The sequence below is a fragment of the Castor canadensis genome, chromosome 4 (assembly GCF_047511655.1).
Source record: "Castor canadensis chromosome 4, mCasCan1.hap1v2, whole genome shotgun sequence".
Classification (NCBI taxonomy): Eukaryota; Metazoa; Chordata; class Mammalia; order Rodentia; family Castoridae; genus Castor; species Castor canadensis.
The window spans coordinates 174,750,387-174,775,927 of record NC_133389.1 but is presented as its reverse complement, the minus strand read 5'-3'; the positions used below and the strand labels follow the sequence as shown (position 1 = coordinate 174,775,927).

Below are 25,541 nucleotides of genomic sequence, written 5' to 3'. Positions count from 1 at the left end.
TATTGGAGATCTCTTGTGAGCCCGTGAAACTTGGGGGAAAATCCTTATTATCTGGGAGTAATGCAGTAGTGATCTTTACACTTCAGCAATGTATAAACCACTTTCAATTCTGTTTTTTGTTTTGTGTTGTGTTTGTTTGCCATACTTGAACCCTAGGTCTCACACTATACTATTTGAGCTACATTCCAGTCCTTTTGTTTTTGAAATGGGGTCTCGCTAACTTCGCCTAGGCCACCCTCAAACTCAAAAACCTACTCTCTCAAATAGTTTGGATTACAGGCATATACTACATTGCCTGGTCATTTTTTTAATCCTAAAAAGAAGAGCAATGGATGTTTGAGAATCCAGAACTCCAATCAACTAATTGAAATCAGAAGGCTCCTTAGATCTACAAGAATGCAAATCCAAACATCTAACTAAATTTCCTGATAACCATTGTTCTCAGTTATGCATTATCAAGTCAACCAGTTAAGAATAAAAGCTCTTGGATGATTTTTAGCAAAAGATAAAAGTTCATTCATGCCCTCTTACATGATCCTTGCAAGGATTTATTCTAACACTTCCTTTTCTCCAGAGCTGGGCCATACTCACACTCTTTCCTGTTTCTTGACAATTTATTACACTTTTTCACCTCCAAGAATGACACCTGCTCTCTCACCTACTGGGGATATCTGCCTTATTCCAAACCCAACAAAAGTCTGTTTTTTTTTTTTTTCTTTCAAGAACATATTTTACCTCCTTAAGTAATTTTCTTAAGTTTTCCTCTCTCTTATTCCATCTGATAGTTTTCTATCTATGTGATGTGCTTAGAATTTAAATCATAACAGTTATTTCACTGTAGTTTGAATTTATTATTTAATATTGTACCTATTGTTTTTAAACAATATCTAAAATGACCAATAAAGAAGTAATCTATGCAAAAGTAAATAAGTTAAAATGAACTTAAAAATGTAGGCAATGAGAAATCACATATCACACACCTTATTAAAAGTGGGTAGAGAATGCTGGACACTGGTGGCTCACGCCTGTAATCCTAGCTACTCGTGTTGGAACTAAAGACCCTCCAGTACCAAAAACAGACACATGAGAGACAGAGAAAATGTTGACAAGGTAATTTCTTTTGATTAAAGGGTGCAAGCCCAAATTCACTCCAGCTGAACAGACATGTGAGCACAAAATGGCTGACAGTGGCTTGGCTTCTCCTTATATCCCTGATGCAGTTACACCTGCACCTTACCTGGGATTTGTCCAGATCTAAGGTTCACAAGCTTTCTCAATTAGCTAAACGGCTCAGGAGATGGGTTAGGGCACACAAATTTGGTGGGCAATTTTGACAGGTAATGGGGCTGTACAAGAATCCAGAAGAAACAGGACCCCTTTAAACAACGCAAGTCACCTAAGATGGCAACCTGAAGAAATTAAAGTAATCTAAGAGGGTGACATATACTTTGATAGAAAAGCTCGTTTTTCTTACACTCAGGAGGCAGAGATCAGGACGATCGCAGTTTGAAACCAGCCCAGGCAAGTAGATCGTGAGACCCTACCTCGAAAAACTCTTCACAAAAATAGGGCTGGTGAAGAGTCTCAAGGTGTAGGCCCCGAGTTCAAGCCCCAGTACTATAAAAAAAAAGGGGGGGGGGTAGAGAAAGGGGCAAGAAGTGAGAAAAGAGCAGAGGGAAATAAAAGTGCTCATTGTAATTTTAAAGAGGACCTTAACATTACAAGTCCTTTTCCTGTTTCATGAGATTCAATTGCACATTATAAACCTGAAGATTTGTTGTATGTGTTCCCTTGATTCTAACACAAGCAGACATGGTTTTCCCCTGGTGCCATTGGGAAGCATGAGCAGAGTGTAGGATATCTGCATAGAAGCCCAAAGATGAAATTACAGTTTCTATGCCAAGCTGTATAAAATACATGTAAATTTCAAATCAGTCACCAGACTGATTCCTACTTTCTACTAAAAGGACTGATAGTTTTTCACTTAATTGACTGTCTTTGCCCCCTTTCCCAGGTCTGCTTTGTGAACCTGGATGTAAATAAGGATGCATGCAGTACGGAGCACCTGCAGCAGGTAACACTTGGACCTTGAGCTCTCCAGGAGCTCAATACAACAGCTAGCCAAAGTGATTTCAGCCATAAATGATGCTCAGTTTGGAGGACAGCCTCCAAACTGCTAGATGACTTCCTCACAGCCCATTTCCCAGACCTTCCTTGCTGCTTTGTCTTTTGACATTTGTGAAGCTTGCTTTTCCATGTTGGCAGAGCTGTTCAAGCAGGCTGCCACCTTGCTCACCAGCTCCCTAAAGTTGCTGTTCTGCCCTTCCTTCACATTAAACACCCAGTCCCAGGTGACTTTTCCAAGGTGTTCTTAAAACCTGATGCCAGTAGCCAGGAAGGTGCTTTGTTCCTTTCAGCTACTTTCATCAAATTTTATCTCGAACTTTGGCTCCCACTTATCTGGTACTTGAACTTGTTGTGCCTTGTAGCAACTCATTTCCCCACACTCATTCAAGGTTGTAAAGACTCTGATATAAATCCCTGACACCATGTAGGCACTTGAAAGTCTACTCAGTTTTTTGGAACCACAGCCCAGCATCCAATGGAAAGAATGAAATGGTGTGATAAGATTGTTATTATGCCCAAAGCTGAGGGGCCTTGACCTCACTGTCTGATATACTATTGATTAATATGTAACAGCACACCATTTTACCTTGATTTTCACACAATGGTACCCAAATTGTTCAATGACTCAGTACCAAGTGCTCAGTTCCTCAGTACCCAATTACTCTATCCTCAGTACTTGCAATTACTTGGTTACTCCTATAGTTTTTTTTTTCTTGGCAATGAAAGCTTATTAAATCCAGCTGCCTGCACAAATTATCACATAAATTTTCATCAAGCTCCAAGTATTATCATTTGTGTAGTACAGGAAGAATTTTCAAAAAAAATTGTACATACAGTTTTATTTGGTAGAATTATTGTGCAGCACCCATCAAACAGACAGTAGGGACGATGAAAGTAAGCTGGCATTTTAAGAACTCTGTGTTTGAAGAATTTATGTGACTGACGTGGGGCAGATTCCTACTCTGCCTTAAAACAGACACATTGGCACTGATTTTTGCAAGTTACTAATCTCTGGAATTTAGGCTTCTTATAAAGTAATAATGGTACCTAGCCCACATAAGGTTGTTGTGAAGATTAAATGTAAGAAATAGAACACGTTTGGTCTTTAGTATAGTGTTTTTTACATAGTCAAATCAATGCTAACCATTATTTTATCATTATTATTATTGACTTTGTTACGACAGATTACTATTTATTCCTATGGTATGATAATAGTTACTAAATGTTAACTTTGGAAAATTGAAAACTAAGGGGTTTTTAAAGGTTAAATTATATATTCCAATATTAACTCTTATGCATTAATTCCATATAATTTCTTCCAGTGATAACCACAGTATTCATCAATATGGAGTATGTTCAGTTGCATGAGTAAATCACTCTTGTACGTAAACTACTTGGAGGTAGTATTTTGGAAATGAAAAGAAATCATCTAAATTAATAAGGCTTCTTCCTCTACAGAAACTGGTCAATATTTCACCAGATCTTCCAAAGCTTATCAGCTCCATGGATGTCCAACAGCCAAAGGAAAATGAAATTGTCCTCCTAAGTGGGTTAGCATCTGGAAATCTCCAGACAGATTTTGAAGTTTCACAGGTAAGAAATTTAAGTTCTGAATAAGCCATTCACTTACGATTCACTTACGATACCTTTTCTATAGCCAACTTAGTACAGATTGATATGAACCCAAAATAGATGCTACACACAATCCTCTGTGGCACAAGAATCAATATGTCTTTGTATTTGACAGTGATCTTAATTTGTATTTCTCCTAAGAATCGCCACTCAGAGTTGGACAGAGCTTCCCTTGCATCAACTCCTCATTTCTATCAGCTGCTCAAATTCATGGTGCTAAGTTGCATATAGAGCAGACACACTGGGCTCAGGTTATTTAGCTTGATTTTTCCACAAATCAAGTAGATAATAAAACACAGAAATGTCTTTTCTTTTAGGGACAATACCAGAATGTTTTAATTCATGCCATGCAATTCCAGGGTCCCATAACATCATCATTCTGGATGTTATTTACTCCTTGGGAAATACCAAATAAGTCAAATTAGTAAATAAAGAAGATCAGCCCAAGAGTGAAAAGGTAGTTTCCTGGACCCAAAGAATGAAATTTCCAGAAAAAGGAAATGTTACGAAAGATACATTAGGAAATGAAATGCTATTATTATCATTCATTGCAGTCATCTTCATTGTTATTGCATAAATCATCATAATGTTACTTACTTGAAAAATGTAGGGAAAGGTGCTCAGCAAGAAAAAATACATACAGGTATGTAGTGGTGACATGCAGTATTAAACTAATGAGCATGTGTTTCCCTCCAAATTGTTCTTCCTTGGGTTTTAGTTTTGTTACCAATTTTTAAATCTTTTTTAAAGATTCTCTGCCCATCTCCCACCTCTCATAGTCTCCTCAGATAGACCCACTAATACAATCATGAATCATGTTCTCTCTCTCTCTCTCTCTTTCTCTCTTCTTTCTCCTTTCTTATTTATCTGGCTGGAAAATTCAATACTATGTTGAATAAGAGTGAGGAGAGTGGACACCCTTGCCTTGTTCCTGATTTCAGAGGAAATTGTTTCAATTTTTTCCCATTTAGTATGATGTTGGCTATAGGTTTGTAATATGCAGCCTTTCTAATGTTGAGGAACATTCCTTCTATTCCTAGTTTCTTCAGAGTTTTTAATCATAAAAGGATGCTCAATTTTGCAAAGGCTTTCTCTGCAGCTGTTGAGATGATGATGTGGTTTTTGTTCTTGATTCTGTTTATGGGCTGTATTATGTTTATTGATTTGAGTATGTTGTGACATCCTTGCATCCCTGGAATGAAACCTACTTGGTTATGGTGTATGATCTTCTTAATGTGTTGTTGGATTCTGTTAGCAAATATTTTACTGAGGATTTTTGCATTTATGTTCAACAGGGATAATAGTGTATAGGTTTCTTTTTTTGGTGCATCTTTATCTGACTTTAATATTAGGGTAATACTGTCTTCATAGAATGAGTTTGGTAGTATTACTTCCATAGTATTTTATGGAATATTTTGAGAAGCATTGATATTAGTTCTTCTTTAAACGTCTAGAAGAAATCTGCAGTGGAAGTTCATCAGGACCCAGGATTTTCTTTGCTGGGAGGTTCTTTATACCTGTCTCAATCTTATTGCTTTTTATAGCTATGTTAAATTGTTAATGCTCTTTTGGTTCAACTTTGGTGGATCATGTGTATCAAGAAATGTATCTGTTTCTTCTTGATGTTCCAGTTTACTGAAGTACAGATTTTCAAAATATTCCTGTAAGATCTGAATTTTATTGGTGTGTGTTATAATATCCCCTTTTTCATCTCTGACTTCATTAATTCAGGTCTTCTCTTTCGTTCTTTTAATTTGGCTAGAGGTTTGTTGATCTTGTTTCTTTTTCCAAAGAACCAACTTTTTAATTGTTGATTAATTATATCATTCTTTTGGTCTCCAATTCATTGATTTCTCCCCAACTTTTATAATCTCTTCCCATCTATTAGTTTTTGGGTTGGCTTGATCTTGTTGCTCTAAAAGTTTGAGGTGTATCATAAGATTATTCATTTAAGATTTCTCTAATTTTCCCAAGTGAGCTCTCATGGCTATAAACATCCCTTTTAAGATTGCCTTTGCTATGTCCCATAGGTCCTGGTAAGTTGTGTCATTTTCATTTAAATCTAGGAATTTTTTAATTTCTTTCCTAGTTTCCTTAATGACCCATTGATCCTTCAAAAGAGTGCTATTCAATCACCATGTGTTTGAATGGTTTTTCTTATTGATTTCTAATTTTATCCTATTATGGTCTATTAGGATACAGTGGATTATTTCAATTTTTTTATTTGTTGATGTTTGCTTTATGACCTAGAATGTAATCTATTTTGGAGAAAGTTCCATAGGCTGCTAAGAATAATGTAACCTGCTGTCATAGGATGGCATACTATATAAATGTCTGTTAAGTCCATTTCATCCATGGCATTGTTTAGTTCTAGGATACTTTTGTTACTTTTTGTCTGGATTTTTTGTCTACTGAAGAGTGGAGTGTTGAGCTCTCCCACTATTACTGTATCTGGACCTATCTGTTCCTTTATATTCAGAAGTCTTCATTTTATGAACTTGGGGGCACTGATGTTTATTGCAAATATGTTTAGAATTGTTTTATCTTATTGCTGGATTGTTCCCTTTACTAGTGTTCAATGACCTTCTTTTTCTCTTCTGCCTCATTTTTGCATAAAATCTGCTTTGTCTATATGAAAATATCTACTCCTGCTTGCTTTCCATTTCGGTATGCCTGACAAATCTTTTTTCCCAGGCTTTCACTTTTTGTTTGTGCATGTCTTTGGTTATGAGATGTGTATCTTGCTACTTGATGCATTCAGATAATCTGTGTCTTTTGACTGGAGAGTTAAGTCCAGTCAAAAGATTTAAGGTTAAGTCCAGTCAAAACATGTAGGTCTATGTTTAAGAAGTATTTACTGGTTCCTGTGTTTCTATTGCTTTTTTTCCAGGTTGAATCTTGTGTTGATTGCTCTTTACTTTTGATTTGATTTATTTTCAGGTTTTTCTGGTTTACTAAGTTCATTATACTTGTTACTTTCTTGTGGGTTCTTCAATTCTGGTTTTGGGTTTTGCATTTTCCCTGCCTCTCATATTTGTGATTTTTTTTTTCATCCTCTTCCATGTGAAGTATTCCTTGAGCATCCTTTGCAATGCAGACTTTGTGGACATGAATTGCTTTGGCTATCCTTGTCTTGGAAGGTCCTTATTTCTCCATCAAGATTGAAAGACAGCTTTGTTGGGTATTCTTGGTTGGCAGTTAGTCTTCTCAATGCTTGAGTTACATTGATCCATGCTTTCCTGGCTTTTAGGGTTTGTGCTGAGAGGACTGAGGTGATTCTTATGTGCTTACCTTTGTATGTAAGCTGACTTCTTTTTTTCTTTCAGCTTTTATTATCTTTTCTTTATTCTCTAGTTTCAGCATTTTACTTATATATGATATGACGTGGGGTTATTCTTTTCTGGTCTTATCTATCTGGAGTTTGAAATGCCTCCTATACGTGAATATCTATATAATTATATAGATTTGAGAAACTTTCTGGTATGATTTCATTGAATAGGTTTCCTATGCCTTTAGTTTGTCTTTCAGCTCCTTCTTCCACACCATGAATTCTTAGGCTTGGTCTTTTGATCATGTCCCAGAGTTATATGTTGTATTCATGTGCACTCAAATTTTTTCTTTGTGATTATTGGCATTCAATAACTCCTCTATCTTGTCCTCCATCTTTGATATCCTTTTTTCTGTTTGATCTTGTATGCTGATAGTATTATCCACTGTGGATTGTATTTGACTTGAGGGGAGCAGGACAATAGAAGGAAGGAGTGGTAGATGTAAGAGATAGTAGTATGAAAAACTCTGTGTTTATAACAAAGAAATAAAGTGTGGTTTGGAGGATAGAGAGAAGAAAAAGAAGAGAAAGAGAAGAACAGGGAAAAAAGATTCCAGCAATTAGAACCAAGGTAAATAAAATGAAGAAAAAAAAGTACAAAAAGAGAAAAAAGGAGAGAAACAGCCAAACCAGAACAAATTGGATGAAAGGAAACACAAATAAACAAAAATGATAAACAAAACAAAATGAAAAAAACAAAAAAACAAAAAACACTCATATTCTTGGAGAGAAGTGAATTTGTCCAGGTTAGTTCTTCTTCCCTGCTTATTATAGGAACAGCTTCAGGAGGGTGGAGTTGCACTTCTAGCTTAGGGTGTGGCAGGACCCTCAGGAGAGGGGAGGAGAGAAAGGTAGTTGAGCTCTCCAGAACAATCCTCTTAAAGAGCTTTGCTCACTGTGCTGTTTTGGGTCTGTGAGGCCACTATAGATAGGGGAGTGAGATTTCCTGCTAAAATCCAGAGAGATCTGAGCAGTGAGTAGGCCAAGGTAGCTTGAAAGGGCTGAGCCACCAACATCTTTTGCTGTCTGGCAGATTGCCCAGTCAAAACCTCACATTTTCTTCATCCACCTCTAGTGGCAGTCTCCCAAGCAGCTAGTGTGGTTCCATGACCTGGAATTCTCTAGATTGTATGCAACCTTTCAAATCCCTAGATTTGCTCAGTTTGAAGCTGGCTGCTTGCTGTCAAGCAGCTGCTCTAATTTGATTTCTCAGTCAGTGGGGGCTAGGTGTTTTGTTTCTTAAATTGACCTTATCCAACGAAGCTGCTGAGGCTGCATTGGGCTGGACTAGGCAAGACCATCTACCTCATTTTTTATGTATTCCTAGCTCCTACCAGGAACCCTTGGATTGCCCCATCTAACCTTCTCCTTCACTAAATTTGCCTGGTGACAGATTCCCATGCAACCCAGAACTCTCTCAAATGTGATTTTTCAAATCTCCAGAATTGCTCAGTCTTCAAGTTTGCCTGCTTGCAAGGAGTTTCAGATAGCTGAGTTCTCTGCCAGAGAAGGCTAGGTGCTTTGTTTTGGAAATTTTCCACAGACATTTAGGCATGGTAGCCAATTCCCTACCCCCAACTCCCTTTAATTTCTCAGCTCACTGCCACTCAAAGCTTCTCTGCTGCCAGATGTCACCAGACACCCAGAGGAGAAATTTCTCCTTGCTTTCGGGTTCCTCTGAGTACCTCATATTCAATCAGGAGGCCCTCTCAGGAAGGTTCCTTGCCCCAGCTCTTAAGGTATGGAGAGTGAGGAGTTGTTTTATCTGCCTGTTGTGCCAGGTAAATTACTGTGCTACTATATCCCCACACTGGGGTTAGTGTTTGCGTGTGATGTGGTTGTTGTCCGAGAGGCTAAGTCTGCCGGTCTGTCTTGGCACTTGATTGGCTTATCTTGAGGTGGAGGCTTCAGCTGGTGCTGGTGCTACAAACTGTTTCTTTGAACTTTTTTTATTTCCTGTATTTTCCAGATGTCTTGTCACTCTTCTGTTTCTCTAAGATGGACCTCTCTTCCACACTTCTATGTGTACTCTCTTCTTTGTTGGTCATACTCTTACTGATTCACAGGGTTTGATGGAGAAAGATTTCACTCCTCTGTCATCTTCAATTTTAAAATCTTACAAACTCAGAAGTCCAGCCTCTATTATAGCTCCACTCCAGAGACTTCATGGAGATCTATACCGAGCCTGTTTCTAATCAAAACATCAATATGATAGTACTTTTCCTTATTGAGGAATCTGGGTTTCTGGGGAGGGAAAGAACCTTAGAAAATGGCTTCAAGTGCCCTCTATATTTGACAATATTCAAAACTGAGATTAAAAGTATTTCTGCACCAAGCCCATGTTTCCTCTGCTGCTATGCCCTAGCAAAGAGCTTGTACCCAATCAGTTGAAAGGTTTCTGTGGGCTTAGAGTATAGCTCAAGTGACAAAGCACTTGTCTAGCAAGCATGAGACTCAGAGTTCAAACTCTAATATCACAAAGAAAAAAGTTTTTGCTTCAACTAGAGCAAATAAAACTTTAGATAAAGCAGCCCAAGAAGAAGACTAACTCTCCTGAAAACCAAAACTTTTATCCCATTCCTGTTAAATCAAGACAAAGAACAAGCAGGATCCCTGGGCCATGATCCAGCTACATTCTGATGGATTAGTGTCATTAATAAAGCAAGAATCTCATGTTTTACAAGAAACACAACTGAACAGTCATCACTTGGAATTTTATGACAACAGGTGTGATTATTCTGTGTCTAAGTTTCCTATCTATGATATCAGAATAAGGAATTTCTACTTAGCAGCATTACCTTGAGAAATGAAGTGGGTAAAAAGCACAGTGTGTGGGAAAATGTTAGTGTTTTGTTACAAAAAAGGAGGAAGGGCAAAATTTTAAGAAATGTACCATTTTCCAATAAAATACAATTGAAACTATGTTTCCCACTCAAGAATTCTATTCTAGAGAAAATGCTTTATCTCCAAATTTCAAGCTTTATAAAAATGATTTTGGGGGGGGCAGTATTGGAGTTTGAACTCACAGCTTCATGCTTGCTAGGTAGGCACTTGAGCCATACCTCCAGCCCTTTTGTTTGGTTATTTTGGAGATAAGGTCTCATATTAGGCCCAGAGTGGCCTGGGCTGTGATCCTCCTGTTTTAAGCTTCCTTCCATTGCTTGGCACCCAGCTATCGACTGAGATGGAAGCTCACAATTTTTTTTTTTTAACCAGGACTGGCCTGAACTGTGATTTCCTAAACTCAGCCTCCAAAGTAGCTAGGATTACATGTGTGAGCCACCCAGCACTCAGTATAATAATGATTTTTAAGCAGTGTGATGAATTAGTTAACAAAAATTAAGGCTTTGTTGCTAGGTAATTTTATATCCCTGATTTGTAGCTACTAGCATGGCTTGTTGACTGTAAATTTGACATGAATCCTGAGTAGTTTGTGGTTTGTTAACAAACTGCACATTGTGTCTTTAAATATAGCAGAGAATGAAGATTTTATTCCTATCATCTTTATAACATTAATACATTTTTACTAATGTTCTCTGCTTTGTAGAGCACTTTTCCTAGCTTTTGGAAATTGCAAGTATTGCCAGAGAATTCCAACTACTTCTTTCCAATATCCAATATATGAAAATTGATATTGACATTAATTGGTCCTGACCTTGAGTTGAACTTGCTAGATTCTGATTAACTCCAGTTAGGATTCTTAATTAAATATGACAGAAAATTGGCTTAAGCATAAAGACACTGCATTGTCTCATGTAACTAAACAAATCCAGTGGGTAGGTAAAACACAAGGATTTGTACAGAGTCATCAGGACACGGTTTTTGTCTCGTAGCCTCTTTCCTGCTTTCTCATGGTTGGTCTTATTATCAGGCAAGCTCTTCCCACAAGGAGGCAATATCCTTTTGGATCAAGTTGAGTAGCGTCTCTTCCCTCACCGAATCCCATTGACTCTCAAGTGTTCCATGCCTGTGTTTGAACTAATCACTATGATCTGAGGAATACATTGTTCAGATTGGCCAAACCTGAACCATGTGATCACCCCTGGAGTTGGAGATAAACTAACTCCATGTGAATTGCTTGGACAGTGAGAGGAGCAGGGTATACCCACAGGGTATGACAATTAGAAGCACAAATGATGCTGGGTCATAAAGGCAACAAAAATGTCCATTGAGATTATGGACAGTGGAATTGCTGAGGCTCATTAAGGATGTACTCAAAGCCACTGTGCTATGGACCTGCAGTCCCAGCTCTCTGGGAGGCTGAGTTAGAGGATCATTGGAACACAGGAGCTAGAGACCAGACTAGCAAACAGAGTGAGAACAAACAAACAAAAATGTTCACAATTCTACATACCTTTTCTATCTGGCTATCAAGAATTGCCTGTGAGCCACATCACTCTTAAATATTTCTTATGTCTTTATTATAACGGTCCTCATTGCTTCCTATGCATTGCTTAACCTTTCTGTCATCTTCCAAAGCTGCTAAATAATTTCACAGGTATTATAACCCATGTTTTAATAGATCAGCAATGAAGGGACAGTACTTTAAAGTACTGAACCACATGTTAGCCAACCATAGCAAGCACCTATTTTTTTAAAGGTCTCTGATTGGCTGCTTTGCCCCCACTAAAGTGGGTAGCCTGTTAATACATACATAAAGCTGAAGAGATTGACAGAGGCAGCTGGACTGGGTTAGTCTGGGAAGTCTGACTCAGTCCTCCTAAGGGCATTGCTAACAATTCCATTGACCCCATAAGGAAGCGAATAGAAAAATCAATTTGTAGCTTTGTCCTAGGAAATTACAATATGAAGGAAAGATTTAGGTAACTGTCCAAAACTTTCAGTAGACCAGTTAATATGTGCCTTCATTTCTCTTAACTTTAATTTCTTATTTATAAAGTAGAGATTAAAAAACCTCAGAGATTGATAACAGTAATTTGATAAAATAATTTGAAAGCATGTTGAAAAGAATAAAGGGACTATTCAAAATATTTTCTTTTCATATTAAAAAAATAAATAAATAATGGTGAAGTAGAAAGAACACATTGCCAAAATCAAAATGAGGTGTCAGAGTGCAGTACTAAGAACACCAAAAGTAATCATCCAGTTGCCCACTGGTTAGGCATCTTTGGGCAAAAAGGTACAGTAATGCTGCAAGGATAATATAGAGAATTTGCCTTTTCTGCTTCTTGAGAAGTTTAGTTTTCTGTAAGCAGTTTGCTCTTTGTTTATTCATGTCTTTGTCTACCTCAGCAAATTACTCCATTGCTTTTTTGTATATTGCTACATATTTTATAATTAAATAATATAATTGGCAAAGTGTAGGAAAATATTCATAACAGTCATGTGTATGTTCATTCAACAAGTATTTATTGTGCACCTACTAAGTGCTAATCACTTGCTAGGTACTCGAACATAGTGTTAAACAAATTAAACATTTTGCCTTCATGAGGCTAACTGATAGCTGACTATTCACTTGGACCTTCATTCTTGTGGGTATTATTAAATATATGTAAACAGAAACATGACCATCCATGTCTATCTCAAAAGACCAATGAATAAATATCAGGAGCCACAAATGAGGAGGTGCACGCTTACCTTTCCCTTCTTCAGATCATCCTTTATGATATTTTAGAGACAATTAGTTCACTTTGAACAGATTTCTTTAAATTTTATGTTTCCTCTTTCTTCTGGTGAGTAGTACAAATGATAAAAACCTGTCTGTTAGTGATAGAACATTTATTATACAACTTAAATGCTGGCAGAAGCTTTATTAAAAATCACCAAGGCAATAGAAAGCAGTAAGCCTGAAAGCCAAGTGTGGTTTGCATAATTATAATCTCAAGTTCTCAAGAAGCAGAGTAGGAGGATTGAAGTCCCAGGTCATCCTGGGCAAAAGCATGACACCTTATCTGGAAAACAACCTAAAAAGCCAAGGGACTGGCATGTCTAAGAAACTAGTGTACAATTTTATCAAGAGAGGTGACCAACCCTGCCTAATCATCTCCCTCAGCAAGCTTTTAGGTAAGTTTCTTCTTGACTCGAGACCATGGCCTAATACCTTTATTTAGAGCATTTAATCTAGAAATGATATCATTGTAAATTCTTTTTCTGCCCATTTGAGATATAAATCTTTTTTAAAAGCATATTTGCAGTTTATAATACACTAATGTCTTTTTCCAGGGCCTGGAGGCCATCTCTTTGAAATAGAATCATTAAGGAATTCAATAACCCTATCTTCAAAAGGTAGGAAGCTAACTTTTGTAGGTCATTGCTCCAGTAGAAGTAACTCTTGTCAAAGATACAAGAAAGTTTACTTTTCCTTTGGAGAAAGCAATTAGCAAACACAGCTGACCTAAGGTCTACTTCTACCCCAACTCATAAAAACCCTGATGTCTTTAGCTTCACTAGAGATGTGCTCTCAGTTCTCATTTTTCTCTTCTATTTCAATAGCCTTGAATAAAATCTTCCTTGTCTGTTGAATTGTACCAGTTCAATTTTTACTTTGACCAGGGAAAACCAAGATATGTGATTCAGCTGGTCTATTTTTCTATAACATAAAACTTTCTTCTATGTGCTTTGTGTTTCAATGACACTTGAATTTTTTTCAAGCACTTCATCAACAGAAGCCCAGAAGAGATTTCAAATATTTTAAATATCCCCACTCTTTTTAACTGGAAAGGTTGGAAGAAAGAGAAAGGTCACAGGCAATAGCCTTTTATTTTCTCTTTTGAACAAATACCTTCTTTTCCCTCTGCTTTTAGTGTTCTTGGCTGCCAGATATCTGCTTGGTCCAATGTGCAAGAGGGAACAGACCGAACAGTACCAACTGCATCATCTTTGAAATCAACAAATTCTTGATTGGCCTGGAACTGGTGCAGGAACGTCAGCTCCACCTGGAAACAAACTTTGTGAAGCTGGAGGATGACACAAACTGTTCCCTGTCCTCAATTGAGGAAGACTTTCTCACTGCCTCTGAACAGTTGGAGGAAGAAAGCGAGGTGGAAGAATATAGGACTGGTGAGAACTTCTCAATAAAACAAATGTGCATCTTGGCATTAGTCATGACATAAAAATGTCTGAGTAAGAGTTCAAAAAGTTTCAGGCCACATCAGGTTAGCTGACACATCACAATCCTCACTTGCTGAGTTTTAATGAAAAAAAAAGGATAAAAGAACACCAGTGAAGATGCTGACTGCTGCACTTTGCATGCTTGATGGGTAAATGGATGTGGGCTAGGCTTCCAAATGATGCCTTAGGGATAATGAAGGAAATCTGTGTTTTAAAGGGATTATCTTCCTACCCTCCGACAGATGGAGACTATCCCTAGGAGTAATGTCAGCTTCCATAAGACTTCCATAAACCATATATTAGTTGGAGCCAAGTTGGCTGGCCTAAATTTGAATTCCAGAACTATCACTTTGAGGCTTAGAGATCTGGGACTATCTATCTAATTGTTTGAGTCCCCGCTTCCTTATTTGTAAATTTGAGATTATAATAGTATCTATAGCTAATGATTGTTTCAGAACAGGAAGAAGTAACCCAGGAAAGGGCTTATCACTTATTCATTCAACTCTTTTTTGTTGATCCATTAGTAAAGCTTAATGAATCCTCTTCCCCACCCTTGCTCACAGAGGAAAGGATAGTCCAGATGTTATTGTCATTGTTCCTGGAGTGAGTCCTATGCAAATTTCAGAACAAATCTTTGCACCAGGGCCACTATTGAGGTTGCCCTAAACATCCTCCTTTCTCCCTCTCTACCTACATAGAAGCATTAACTGCAACCGCCAATGTGTTACTTTCCCTGTGGTGTTGACCAAACACATTCTCATCCTTTAACATTTGCATTTATATCCCACATTGAAAGCCATTTTGTGGGTGTCATTCCATGATGAAATTGAAAACCCTTTCAGATTCACTTCTCTTAAAGAAACATTCACAATTCTACATTTGAAGAAGATAGCTGGTGCTTTATGGAAATTTTAGAAAGTAGTCGGTATTTTAGACCATGAAAATCTGCTACCCAGATATTAATAGTGGCCCTCATTTTCCTGTCACTAGGTTATGAAAATATAAATGTGTCAACCAATGTTTTGGAAAATAAAAAGCCAAAGGAAGTCTTCCAAGAGGAATGGGATTACAACAAGGGAAAACCGCTTTATGCTTTGGAAGACAAATACATTAACAAATATCATCCATCGCTGATTAAAACAGAAAGATCTTTGGAAAATGTAGCAGAGAACAAAGCCTTACAAAGTGTAGATCCCTCAGCCACGTCATCACAATGGAAAGGTGAAGCCATGGGGAATGAGCAACCAGCCACAAACCCTTGTTATCCAGAAAAAATTAAAGGTCAAGTGGAAACAACTCAGGCACTGTATATTCCAAGTGATGCTTATTTCTCCATGATGGTTAGCAAAGATGTACCTTCTGCATGTGGCACTGACACTGAGCAGAGCAGCAACCTAGACCCAGGAGATGGTGAAGATACGAGAAACTCTCTTCTACCTATCCAAGATGGAGAAGCTACAGCTGGAGAGTATGCTACAAATTTAGCAGAATCTGTGCTGCAAGATGCCTTTATCAGATTATCTCAGTCCCAGCCTACACTACCCCAGAAATCTGCAGTCAGTATTTCTGTAGGAAGTGCTCTGCTTCCCAGTGGCTGTTCCACAAAAGATATAGTGGTCCCTCGGTCATGGAATGAGCTCCCCAAAATCGTCATTGTGCAGAGTCCAGATGGCAGTGATGCAGCCCTGGAGCCCTGGTCCGAGATGGAGGTCTCTGTTGAAAGCTCAGGCATCCTGTCTGGAGAGAACCCCAACAGACACCCTCAGAGTGCACTAGAAGTAGCGCTAGCTTGTGCAGCCACTGTAATTGGAACTATTTCTAGTCCACAGGCCACAGAAAGACTCACAATGGAGCAAGAATCCCTGGTATCCAACTGTGCACTGAGAGGAAAGGGGGTGCTTCAAAGTCAAGCATCCCAAGGACTCAAGGAGCCCTCCATCAGTGAATATTCCTTTCCATCAGCTCTAGGTGGCATGACACAGGTGGCAAGTGCCATTGCTGTCTGTGGCTTCGGTGATAGAGAAGAGGTGACATGCCCTGTGACACCAAGTGGCCTCTTGCCTACAGCTGGGACTTCTGAAGCAATGCCCTCACTTTGCAGTTTAGTGACAGAGAGAAGTGTGGAGCTAGGGAAGGAAGCTATTGCAGAGGCTCTGCTCAGGGAGGCTGCACTGGTGTTAACAAGCCCTGATACCTACAGCAGCACTGGAGACCTCATGGAATCTGTGAATAGGAGAATCATAGAAACCACTTCCAAACCTCAGACCCTGTGCTCAGAAAACTTCCTTAGGAATGAACTGGCACAGACCCTGTCCAGTGTTATCCTGAAACATTCTATTGATGAATTTCACCAGAAAAATAAAATGACTTATCCCAATGATAGCAGACACCCATCTGAAACTCTGAACACCTTAATGGAAAGTACAAATCAACTGCTCCACGATGTGATATGCTTCACGTTCAGAAAGATGAGTCATATTGTTCAGCTCGGTGAATGTCCCACTGTCCTTTCTAAGGAGACCATTAAATGGAGGGAGACAGAACCCTTAAGATGCCAACCTTTTGATCAGGCTCCTGTTCAAACATGGACAAAAGCCACAGAAGGCTCCAGTCCACACAGCACTAATCTTGTCATCAATGATCTTGTAGATGATGTTCTTCCAAAGCAAGACAAGAGTGGAGCAAGGCCAGGCCTATTCAAGAACCCCATGATGCAATCTGAACTGTCATGTAGTCCCAGAGTGACTGCTAAAACATCCCCCAAGGAAATACATCTGAAAGGAGTGGTAGGAGAGGATACAAAGAATTCTCATCAGATACCCAGTCCCAATGAAAATGAGCATAGCAACTCTTCAGAAGCAGAAAGGGCACCAATAGCAGGCAAGTGCAGAAGCAGCTCCCAGGATGCTGAGGACAGTATTGATCCCAACACCCAAGAGAAGTACAATGAAGTTCAAATTAACCAGTCCTTGTTAGGAGAGGACCTGGTGTTTCCTTCTCAACCCATGACACAGGCAAAGCACACAACTGTCTACTGCATTACAGACTTTGCAGAAGAATTAGCAGAAACAGTTGTCTCCATGGCAACTGAAATCGCAGCAATCTGCCTTGACAACTCCAATGGAAAACAACCCTGGTTTTGTGCGTGGAGAAGGGGGAATGAGTTTCTGGTGACACCAAACGTATCCTGCAGATCCTTGAAGAGAAAAAAGGAAAGCCAGAGCAGTGGTAGCACTGTGAGGAGGCACAAGCCCCCTCGACTCAGCGAGATCAAGAGGAAAACAGATGAGCATCCAGAGCTTAAAGAAAAGCTGATGAACAGGGTTATGGATGAGGCTGTGAACCTCGAGGACGTCCCTGATTCTGTCAATATTTTTGCAAATGAGGTGGCAGCCAAGATCATGAACCTCACAGAGTTCTCCACGGTGGATGGCGTGTGGCAGGCCCAGAGCTGTTCTCGGAATCGGTTACTGGGTGGTGACAGGTGGAACCGGCTGAAGGCCTCCAGCTGTGAAAGCATTCCTGAGGAGGACTCTGAGGCCAGGGCCTATGTAAACAGCTTGGGTTTAATGAGTACATTAAGCCAGCCAGTCAGCAGGGCCAGCTCTGTCTCCAAACAATCAAGTTGTGAGAGCATTACTGATGAGTTTTCCAGGTTCATGGTGAACCAGATGGAAAATGAAGGCAGAGGATTTGAATTACTGCTGGATTACTATGCTGGCAAGAATGCCAGCAGTATTCTGAGCACAGCAATGCAACAGGCATGCCGGAAAAATGACCACCTCAGCGTGAGGCCGAATTGTCCCTCCAAGCAGTCCAGCACGGAGAGCATAACTGAGGAGTTCTATAGGTTCATGCTAAGGGACATTGAACGAGAAAGCAAAGACAGCCCATCCTCCAGACGAAGCAGCCAGGATTGGAACCCAGGCTTACTGTCTCCTTCTGCACGATCACCGCTGTGCTACAGACAATCGTCCATGCCCGATGGCAGGTCCCCATGCACCAGGTTAATGGTGAATGCACCAGTCAAAGCCAACTCCTTAGATGGTTTTGCCCAAAACTGCATGCAAGATTTCCTCAGCGTGCAACCAGTCAGTAGCACCTCATCATCTGGTCTCTGCAAATCTGACTCTTGCTTGTACCGGAGAGGTGGGACTAACCAGATCACAGACATGCTAATTCATGAAACATGGGCAAGCTCCATCAAGGCCCTGATGTGCAAGAACAAAATTATTGTGGATGATGCAGAGGTGGCTGATGCGGGTCTTGTTGCTGACCACCCTCCCTTGCAAGTGGAGAAGTGTGCAAGCAGATTAGCTCCAAGCAGAGGGCCAACTCTTCTTGTTCAGGAATCTGTGGGTTGCCCAAGGAAGGACCCCGTTACTGAAAGCAAACATTCCCCATTGTCATCTCCAAGCAAGACAGCTCCTCTTACAACTCATGAGGGCTTCAGTTCCAAAAAGGACACTTCTGCATGCCATGATGCTGTCCTTCTAACTCCCACCAGACAGTCACTTTGCACGAGGGAGGTGCCTTTGATTCAGATTGAAACAGACCAGAGAGAAGACTGTATTGGAGAACCTGAATGCTTCCTTTCCAAAAGAGGCCTCCCAGAGGAATCAGAAGAGCATCCTAATGAAGAAGAAAACTCAGATGTGGACAGAAGTGGAGAGACAGCCAGGCATGCCTGCCAAAGCCACAGGTGAGTGAATTCATCTCTTAGACTAGATAGGGTGCATGTCACTTCAGGTTGTATCTGAATTGATATTTATTCTAAATTTTAGACATATAAGGACTTTACTAATTCAAGAACTCAATTCCCAAGACAATAAAAGATCTCTGTGAGTTAACATACACTTCTAAGAGAAGGTTGGGAGTAAATGGTTTTTTTGAATTTCTAAAACAAATTGAACTCATTTATACAGCAGAGTAAATAAGGTATCATTATTTTCTGTTAAAACTAATATTTGTTAGCTTTTGAAACTTATTCATGGTGGTTTTTCAAGTAAAAGTAACAACAATAATAAACAATGTCAACTTGAAAATACTGTGAAATTTAAACAAATTTTAGTACTAGAATTTAGTTTCTCTTTTTTCTTTTTTTTTTTTTTTGTCTTATTCTAAAGATTTTTGTAAAGACAGTGTGTCCCATAAATGTTGGCTCCTTTAATGTATAATTTAACTATGCAAGTGCCAAGCAACACTGGAGTGTTACTTAGTCAGTTGTTTTCCATAAAATTGTAACACAGGTGACAATGCATTTTGAATTTGAGGCTAGGTAATTTTTTCTTTCAGTCTGCTTAAAGAAGTGTCAATTCCTTTCACAACTCCAACTTTATGTACAAGACTCTTATATATTTCCTTTCTACAGTTAAAGTTGAACAAAATAGGAAAATAAAAAAAATAACTAAGCTATTGGCTTTAGAAACATGAAGTTGAAGAAATAGCCTATGTAGTCTTTCAGAGACATATCCTATCACTCATTATTTGTAAAGAGTCTGTGATTTTAAAGTATTTAATTGCAATAAATAAGTTGAATACAACCATTATCATCAAATTTGAGCAGCTCTCTAATGTCCTGAGTACATTTCCACCTCCACCAGGGAGGAAGGGATCCATCTTCAGGAACTCTAGTGGTCCACACTAGAGCACAGCATTGTAGAATATCGTTGGTGCATGGTCCACTTGGACCTCCTGCTTCACCACTTAGTACTGAGAATTTTACTTTCCAATTAGATGAAATCCTGGAAAAATGGAAGGGAAAGAAAGCATGAAAACACAAAATAAAAGAACACAGCTGAATCAAATGAAATAGACTTAGCTGACCAAAAAGACCACTTTTTGTGTTAGTAAGTGTCTAACTACAGACAATATAGTCCAGGGAGTCTGGAGAACTATAATTTTTAAGTGATCAATGAGTTAAATAAGCAAAAAATAGCCAATATGTAATTCTTTATAATTGCCTTAACTTGAAATATATGAACATGGAAAACACTAATCACAGATTGCAGGTGCCTGGCTTGGTGTCTGCTTACACACAGAGATTGAAACTCAGCTGATATTCTTAGTCAAAGATGGTCACCAAGTCAGGAAGCATTCATGAACTAGCAATTCAATGAGAATTATTGTTGTAGGCTCAATTCAAATAGTGATTGTCATTAAGTTGAATAAAATATACAATTTTAAACTAAATGTCATTGATAGCATGCTTAAAATATATATAACTTTGGGGCATTCAAATTTTTTTAAGTCTATATCAATTAATCCTCCGAGTGACATGTTTGTGCTGTATATAATGATCCAAGTATAAAACCTCTAAACTCATGATAAGGATTTCTGATTTGGTTTCCTACCAATGTAATAAAAAGTATGTAGGATTATTCACCCTAGATATCTAAGTGCTGGACCCACTTGCAAAATGTAAGGACTAAATTTTGAATTTGTGGATCAATATAAAGAATTGTTACAGAACATGAACTCCACTAATGAACTGTGTCACCTTGAGCCAGTTCTAGAAGCTCCCATACTTCAGTTTACTCACCTATAGGTAAGAATAATCATAATAGTACCTTAAGAGAATTCTTAAGAAATGCACATGAAACTGTTAGCTCAATGACTCAAATGTTTATGGCTGTATTTACAGTGTTGTGCTTTTTCTCAAGAGAAGTCTGTCGTGAACAATGTGAGAATTTTATTTAGACAAGAGAATTATCAGAATTTCTAAGGGGGAAAATTAATTATAGTTAGATTACATTTTCTAAGCTCAACATTGTTATCGTGGGATTTGATTTGTCAAAATAGCTAAACACAGAACTCAATTTCTTATGAAAGAGTTCTACCCACTCCACATAGGAGCAAGGCGGATATCTTAGGCACTCAGTTGTGTTTGTAGGTGGAAACACATGCCCTGAAGATATTTTTAGGCTACTCTCTTGAGGGATATTTTCATAATTCTTAAGTACCATTAAAACTCAACACATTGATGTAAAAAATCACTTTCTTACCTTTTATTTGGCAAAAGAATAACAATTTCAGGTTAATTGTGGAAGTCATTACCAAATGGAAACTGTTGTCTTTTAGGCCATCATATTTTTCAAGCAGCATAAATTAACCATAGTTATAGAAAATTTAAATGATTAGGATAGCCCTGTTCTTGATTTCTGAGAAAGGGGTATCCTACTGGGCAACAATGTGCCATAACACATCTCCCTCTGTGCGATTACTAAAGAGCGATCACCTTAACTTTTTGATAAGTTCAACCTATTCAGTATAAATATCAAACTGAGAAGCCTGAGTATCCACATGGTGCACTTGCTGGCATGGTTTGATGTTTTAGAAACATGTTCTATATTGCATATTAATTTTTCTTTGCATCAAGAAAATATTCATCCAACAAATATTTGAGCATTCACTCTATAATATCCACCATCCCTGGGGCTACAAATGCAGAAGAAATTAGAGAAATCTGGTGCTGCATCCCATGGTTCTTACACACTAGTGGGAGAGACAGAAAATGTATGTGGAAAAACTCTTCAGAAAATGATTATTATGAAGTGTATTGAAAGACATCAAAAAGAGTTACATGATAGGGAATAAGTGGCTACTTATGATCAGATGTTGAAATGAAACTTAAAGGAAAAGAAAGTGCTCACCCTGGGAAACAAACTGAAGTGAAAGATTCAAGCATTGCATTGTGCTAGCTTGAAAAATTCTCCCACCATGCATCCTAGGAACCTAGAATCTAGAACCTATAAATCTTAGGTGAAATATAATAAATATCCCTTTAAACACAAAGCTGAGCTTAGCAGTAATAATTATAGTAATGAAAATCTTAAAGAAAAAAATGAAAGAATCTGAAGACAAAATGATGAATTAAAACTCATTCTACACCTTCCTGAAGGCATTCTCCAGTTTGCAGCTACAAATCTGTCTCCAGCAGAAATCCCAAGCTATGAAATTACCTTAAAAGAATCTCAGGTTAACAGATATTTCTGTAAATGCTTGGCATAGGTTAACATAAATCTCTAGATATTTAAGCCCAAGTCTTAAAGGATTCCAAGGCCCCCAAAAAAAGAACCTTAAACTGCAAAGCATACAAGACTCAGCACAAGCATCAAACAGCAGAATTAACTTACCAAGGATCTCAGGTATTGGAACTGTCAGATATAGAATATAATATAAGCATATTTTAAATATTTGGTAAAAAAGGATACAAAAAACAGAGGCTAGGAATAAATTACAACCAAAATAGTACGAGGCAGACATAAAAATAAATCAAAAATAAAAGGTACTATATGTATGTACCATTGAACATAAAACCTCAGTGGTTATCTGCATAGAAAATAATAGTAAAAGATAAATGTGAGAAGACTTCTGTTTTCACCTACAATGAACTCACCCTCCCTCTATAAGCAAGTAGAAAAGTGGACAAAATATGAGCACCATGTTGAGAAAAGGGGAATAAGCACGGTGAATCCTTTAATAGCCCAACTTCCTACCTTGACTCCCTTTTAAGACAATAGTACAAGGAGGGCGAGCCTGAGCAGAGCCCAGTGGTTACTCTGCATTGAGGAGACAGAAAATGTAGGAAGCCACGCAGAGGAAAAAACTCAGAAGTCTGTAGAGGGATCCTCTCAAGCCTGTACTACTCACTGATCGATGCATGCATGCACAAGTGCAATTCCAGGAAGCTGAAGAGCTTATGAAATGCTGAACAATTCCCCCAAGTTCACAGAGGTCAGGGAGAAGGGTGGCTCCGATCAGCCAGCATATAAAATCCATGTTAAGCACATCCGCTTTTAGTAGAGACCTTAAATGGATCAAAAGGTAGAATTAAAGCTTAAACTGTAAGACCTAAAAATATACATCTAAACTTGCCCTAACAAAAGTTAAGAACAAGCATTGAAATTATCAACCTGAACTGAAAATAATGTAACCTATAGTAAGTCTGATACTATTTTAAAAGTATAACAAAATCCAGGAATCAACACATGAATTTTCATCGTCAAATCAAATTTTGAATATGTTACACATAAAAGGAAGCAGAAAAATAGCAATCATACCCAAATACATAATCATCAATAGAAACATATAGGGAAGTTACAGAAAAGGTAAAATAAGCAGACAAAACTTTAAATGGCTATAAGATACACATAAACATGAAATTTAATGAAAATTATAAGCTTACTTAAATATCAAAGAAGTGCAGTGATCTTAAAGCAGAACAAACAAAAAAGGAAACCACATCAGGGCAATTATTTAAAAAGAGTGATAATAAAATTATTTAAAATAACAATACCCCAATTATTTTTAAATAGTGATTAAAATATTTTAAAGTATCCCAGAGAAAAATAAATATTACATACTGAAGAACACAAATAAAAATTGTGAATTTCTCCTCAGAAGCACTATAAGTAAAAAACCAAGTATGACATTTTTACTGTGCTGAAAGAAAAAAAATTGTCATCCTAGTATTCTTTGTTCAGCAAAAATAGCTTTCAAAACTAAAGGCAATTCATAGAGAGGGAGGCATAATATTGTCAAGATGTCAGTTCTTTCCAAAGTTGTTCTAAACAAATCTAAACAAAATCTCAGTAAAAGGCTGAGATAATTTTTAGTTCTCAACAACACGATTCTCAAGTTTATATGAAGAAGCGAATGACTCAGAATAGCTTACACAATATTGAAAGAGAGGAATAGAATCAAAGCACTAACACTACCTGACTTCAATACCTATAAAAAGTTGTAATAAACAAAACAGTGTGGTATGGGTGAGAGAACAGACAGTGGATCAATGGCCCAGAATAAAGAGTCCAGTAATAGTCCCACACAAATATAGTCACTAATAATAATAACAAAAATAATAATAAGCTAACCTAAACACAGACCTTACATCCTTCACAAAAATTAACTCAAAAAGGATCATTGACCTAAATGTAATATGCAAAACTGTAAAACTCACACAAAACAGTATAGGAGAGAATCTAGATGAACTTGGGTATGGTGATGACTTCTTGGAGACAATGCCAAAGGCATGATTTTGAAAGACATTCTTGATAAGTTAAATTTTATTAACATAAAAATCTGCTCTGCAAAAGTCACTGACAGGAGGATGAGAAGACAAGTCATAAACTGAAAGAAAATATTAATTTTTAAATATCTGATAAAAGACAACTATCCAAAATATACAAAGAACTATTAAACTCAACAAAAAAACAAACAACTTGATTAAAAAAATTAGCTGAAGAACTGAACATAGTTCACCAAAGAACACGCGTGTGAAAAGCAGTTCAATATCATGTGTCATTAGAAATTGCAAATAAGACAATGAGTTGAGAGCAAATGCCTGCTAGTGTGGGCCAAATCCAAACCACTGAGTGATAATGAGGTGGCAATGTAGCTTCACTGATTCTGGTACAGGATGGTAAGGAGGAGGGAGGCTGTGTATGTACGGGAGAAAAGGGGGTATTTGGAAACTCTTTATATTTTCCATTCAACTTTACAATGAAGCTAAAGCAACTTTAAAAAATAAAACCTACTAAAAACTTTAAACAAATGTCAAATAACTTTTGTATAAGCAAAATCTCATGAACGTATGTTACTATATTGCTTGTATAATTGTACACTGTATACTTATGCATATACATAAGTATTAATGGAAAATCGTAGATTAATGAAATGAATACTGGTGGAACTTTAATCTCATAAAATCACAAAAAGACTGCAAATTATATAAGTCACTGAATCACATTTTAAAATTTTTCTTTTGCATTACCTTTTTTCTTCTTTTTTTGTTTTGTTTTTGTTTGGCTTTGTTTTGTTTTGATAGTGCTGGGGATCAAACCCAGGGCCTTGCACATGCTCAGTAAGCACTTCTGTCACTGAGCTATACCTCCAGCCATTCTTTGCAATTCATTAGAAGATATTGACTGTTTAAAATTACAAAGTTATTTTATGACATATGAGAAACTAAAATATATGTCAATTACAGCACAAAGAATGGAAAAGGGGAAACAAAGTTTTACTGTTATAAAGGCCTTCCATTATACATGAGTTTGTATAATGTAATCAGAGAGTAGCCTATAGTTGAAGGTGAATATAATAACTCCTGACATAACTGTTGAAAATATAAATAAAAAACTTATGATGATAAATCAATATTGCAGATAAAATGCTAAAAATATTCAGTTAACTCAGAGAAATGCATTAATAGAAAGAACAAATGGAAAACAATTGTCAAGATAATATATTTAAATCCACCCTCATTGATACTTTATATAATTTGTAATTATACTGATTATCATTGATAATCATTGATTATCATCAAAAATTCATATAAATTATTAATGACTTAGACATACCATTTTAAAAGCAGAGTAAGAAA

At 37.6% G+C, this 25,541-nt stretch overlaps 1 protein-coding gene across 9 annotated transcripts in view; it reads left to right on the top strand.

Moving 5' to 3' along the window:
* Sphkap (SPHK1 interactor, AKAP domain containing) overlaps nt 1–25,541 on the top strand; it is a 157,327-nt gene that overhangs the window by 115,256 nt on the left and 16,530 nt on the right. For 8 of the 9 annotated variants that reach the window (XM_074071909.1, XM_074071912.1, XM_074071906.1 and 5 more), the window contains 4 exons: nt 2,015–2,074; nt 3,586–3,720; nt 13,852–14,107; nt 15,149–18,860. In XM_074071909.1, coding sequence (XP_073928010.1) covers nt 2,015–2,074; nt 3,586–3,720; nt 13,852–14,107; nt 15,149–18,860 — 4,163 coding nt within the window. The remainder of the gene's footprint in view (nt 1–2,014; nt 2,075–3,585; nt 3,721–13,851; nt 14,108–15,148; nt 18,861–25,541) is intronic. The other variant, XM_074071908.1, reaches the window with a different exon arrangement.